At 42.3% G+C, this 3,959-nt stretch overlaps 1 protein-coding gene across 2 annotated transcripts in view; it reads left to right on the top strand.

Moving 5' to 3' along the window:
* The window catches only part of ostm1 (osteoclastogenesis associated transmembrane protein 1), a 5,018-nt gene extending 1,463 nt beyond the window's left edge, over positions 1 to 3,555 (top strand). The window contains exons 3-6 of one of the 2 annotated variants that reach the window (XM_071920782.2): positions 421 to 518; positions 614 to 724; positions 967 to 1,132; positions 2,275 to 3,555. In XM_071920782.2, coding sequence (XP_071776883.2) covers positions 421 to 518; positions 614 to 724; positions 967 to 1,132; positions 2,275 to 2,330 — 431 coding nt within the window. In that variant the 3' untranslated portion in view covers positions 2,331 to 3,555. Of the gene's footprint in view, positions 1 to 420; positions 519 to 610; positions 725 to 966; positions 1,133 to 2,274 lie in introns of both variants that reach the window. The other variant, XM_071920774.2, reaches the window with a different exon arrangement.
* Positions 3,556 to 3,959: the final 404 nt, after the last annotated feature.

Raw genomic sequence — 3,959 nt, 5'->3', positions numbered from 1 at the left:
AGGCTGCCCTAAATATGAGCCATATCAGTCTGTGATATTATATCTCCAGATTGCATCAAATTGGCATATCACCAAATTATTCTTTGCAACCCCAAATTGTGATGATTCATGAGCATGAGTCACTCGGATCAAAGTTAATTGGATTCCTTCCCGCATCCCTTTCTCTGACATTTAGCAATACGCCGGATCTGATGTAACGATCCATTGTGCTGTTAAACAAGAGTAATTGCCTAGGGAGAAACCTGGCTTGGATCTTAGATCAAAAGGGGGGTGGGTGAAAGCAAGACTGTCATTGGGGTTACCAAGGCGACACCTTCAGAAGTGAAATACTATCAGAGTGCAGTATCCAAACTAATTTCACTCCAAGTAAATGAATAAATCGGCCTAACTGACTAAATGCTTTGATTTCCTGTTGTGAAGACTGTGTTGCCAATGGATTCCAGAGCCTGACCAATGACACGCTGTACTTCATGTCCGCTCTCAACCAATCTCTCGCCTGCTTTGAGAAGTATCAGCAGGTAGGTCATAAAATTGGGTGATCTATCTATCTCACATGTATCTACATTCAGAAGTTAACTATGACTATTGCTCTTTTTGCCATTTTCTAAAGCAGGGAAACCACTCGGAGCTCTGCAAGGAGTGCAAAAGCACATATAGAAGCCTGAATGAGCTGTACGGCCGCATGGAGAAGAATAACACTCTGTGTATTGACACAGAGGATGCGGTATGTATCAGTAGCAGAGAATTACCACACACTTCTTTACTGCACCCCCTAGAGGACTCTACAGACATTAAAGGGCAACTATTCAGAAGTGTTTACACCAACCGTTTTAGGCTGGTGAACCTATAATGTGGTCAGAACACGTCTTCGACCCAGCAGTTAAAACATACGCAAATTGGTGGTCCCTCCATTGTGGTCATCTAAGCTGAAGTTTTTGTTGGGTTTGGCACCTTGCCTTGTTTCAGATGAATGTGACCCGCAGACTGTGGAGTAAGAATTTCAATTGTTCCTTCCCCCGAGAGGAGACGGTTCCTGTCATCGCTGTGTCCAGCTTCATGCTCTTTCTGCCCATCATCTTCTACTTGAGCAGCTTCCTTCACTCGGAACAAAAGAAACGCAAGCTCATACACCGTGAGTAACCAGCTTAATTCGCCCATTGTCGCGCGGAGAGATTTTTTGACAGGGCTTTTTTGAGGGTTTGTGGGACTTTGGGTGGAGGGGGCTCGGCTGACTGTGATATCGGGGTTTGGCTGGGATTGCGCGCGCGGGGGGGGGGGTCCTAGGTTGGTCTGAAGCAAAGTGGGGCTGCGTCCTGCAAACCTCTGGACAAGACGAGGTTGAGGGATTTTTTTTGGGTGGTGGATGAGGGTTGTCTTGAAGGGTCAAGGAGGCCAGGGGGTTGCGAGAAGGACAGGGAGGATTTTAGGACGGGGGAGGGGATTGGTTGTTAAGTCTAGAACTAATGGTTTAACATGGTCAAGGGCATGTTGCTTCGATTTGGCTTTGGTCCTTCAGACAACGTGCAAAAATAAAACTCAATGTGTAGCTATGATGAATGTCTGCTAAAAGGTAAGGGGGTTTCTTATAAGGTATTGATATTTTACTTAGAACATTTTGATATTTCAGTATGCTTACCTGGTGTAACGTTTTTAACTATCAACTTCCATCATCACTTGCCCTCAAGAGTGTGTATTCACCATGAACATCTGGGCTTTTTCTCTGACTCTAAATGAAAAAAAATGCAAATTCCAGTACACAAAGCGAAATATTACTTTTGTCAATCCACTTCCACAACATACTTTCAGTCATTTCTGCAGATGAGATGTATACTTAGTATTAGGGATGGGACGATATGCTTATATCACAGTACAATTTGATATGCGATATGGAGTTCATGATTCGATACAACCACGATACGATGTAATAAATAAAAGTTCAATGACAACAAAGTCTGACTGTGTAGAATTATGTTCATTTCTGAGCCACAAATCTTTCTAGCAGTGGCATTGTCTTGCTAGAATGTAAACAACAATTTAAAAATGTCATTACAAAGTGCAAATAATATAATTTGGATGGAGAGCTTGTGAAACTGCGATGGGCAAGCCGTCTCATTTGTGATTACTACAGCAGAATAAAATGGAGCTGATATCGCGATTCATTTTTCTGCCCTACAATACCTATTGTCACACTTTTGTATTGTGATATATTGAATTTCGATGTATTGTCCCATCCCTACTTAGTATGTAATAATAATGTTAATTCTCTCTCTGCAGCCAAGCGAGCCAAGTCCAACACCAGTCTGATGAACATTCAGGACAAGTTCAGCTGAGTGGGGAGACGGGCGAAGACTGAAACGGAGGAGGACACATCAGGGCCTGCGTCCTTCCCACCTTCCCCTCCCTCTGTTAAATCCCTCTATACTGGAAGAAAAGTTGACTTCTCACCCTGTTGTGCCTGCGGTTTGACCGACGCCCATGAATACAGAGACTCAACAGGAGCTTTCTCTATCGGCTTCAGGAGGCTGTGACACCAATCAGACATTCAGAGGACCTCAACATCTAAACCGATAAAAGAATTCTTTCATTGAAGCTGAAATGTACTGGAACTACAATGCACAAAACACACAAAACCCTGTTCTCACATTAGTAAAGTGGTGTCGGTGCACTTTAGTAAGTAATTAAACGAAAACATTCTGCAGAATTCAGGTTTTTCTCAGCTTCTCGGCAAAAAATACCACAGAAAGTCAATGAAATTTGGTTTAGGTCTGCCATAATTAAAGATCTGCTTCGTTTCAGGGGAAGATATGCAGAATTAAAAACCCCTGTGTTAATGAGGCAGGCCCTGTGTTGGAATGAAAATGCACTGTATAACTACATTTATAACTACTAATCTAGCTTGGATATCTGTTTATCTTGCTGCATCACGTGTTTGTAGTCCTCAGACAAATTCTGGATCTCCTCCCTTGACTGTTTCTCCTGGTTAACAAACTTGATGTGGTTCAGCGCATCCTGCAGTCCGCAACATATCACTAGACAGAGCGAGTGGCTTGAATGTGGTGTCGGTTGTGTGTGTGTGTGTGTGTGTGTGTGTGTGTGTGTGTGCGCGCATGCTATTTATCTCTGCCCAGGTTGAGAAATGGGTTTTCTGTCTCTAATGTATGTCCAGAAGAGAGCTACAAACAGGAAGCACTTGATGTCCATTAGTGGTGACATGTATGGGGGGGGAGAAAAGAAGAAAAGTAAATAAATAAAGAAATGGCACATATAATGTAAGAGCACTCCAGAGTATGACACTGTGATGTTACCTGTTTTCCAGTCAGTGTTATTTTTTTTTTGTGTGCATAAGGCTTTTAATGTATTTTCTTTTGTCCTTTTCCACTGATGTTTAACTTAATTTGTTAAGGCTTTCAGACCTCACATTACATTTGTGTGATTTAAAGTGAAGAGATTACATTGTTGAATTGAAGAATTATTACAAGGGATTTTTAAAGCAGTTTTGCTGTTGAGTAAATTACATAAATCATCATTTTGAACGCATATACCTAAATAAATGTTTTTATGTCAGAAAGTTGAAAGTGGCAGATGGCTTATTTTAACCAACACCAAAGTTGAAGTTGAAGTTTTTTTTTTTTTTACACATTTCAGAGGTTTAAATTCCCTTTCTAAAAACCCAGAGCGACTTGTTGCTGAAAAGGAGACCAAGACTGTGACTGCAATTACAATACGGCCAGTGAGCCCATTTCGTGTTGTGGTTAAAGAAGCCGGTTCCTCACACAGGCGAGGCCCTTGTTTTCAGGTTACGTGGCCTTGTCGTTCTCGCAACGAGGCCGGGGGCTTTTCCTCCGTCATTAGCAGCTAATCTAAATGTGGGATAAAGATACTTGGCCGAATAATCGCAGCAACACATCCGTTAAACTCCCTTGGCTTTTTGGTCTTATGGAGCGCGGCCACCGCTGGCC

Source organism: Centroberyx gerrardi, chromosome 18 (genome assembly GCF_048128805.1).
Source record: "Centroberyx gerrardi isolate f3 chromosome 18, fCenGer3.hap1.cur.20231027, whole genome shotgun sequence".
NCBI classification, from domain to species: domain Eukaryota; kingdom Metazoa; phylum Chordata; class Actinopteri; order Beryciformes; family Berycidae; genus Centroberyx; species Centroberyx gerrardi.
The sequence above is the reverse complement of the archived record's forward strand: the minus strand, read 5'-3'. Positions and strand labels throughout refer to the sequence as shown.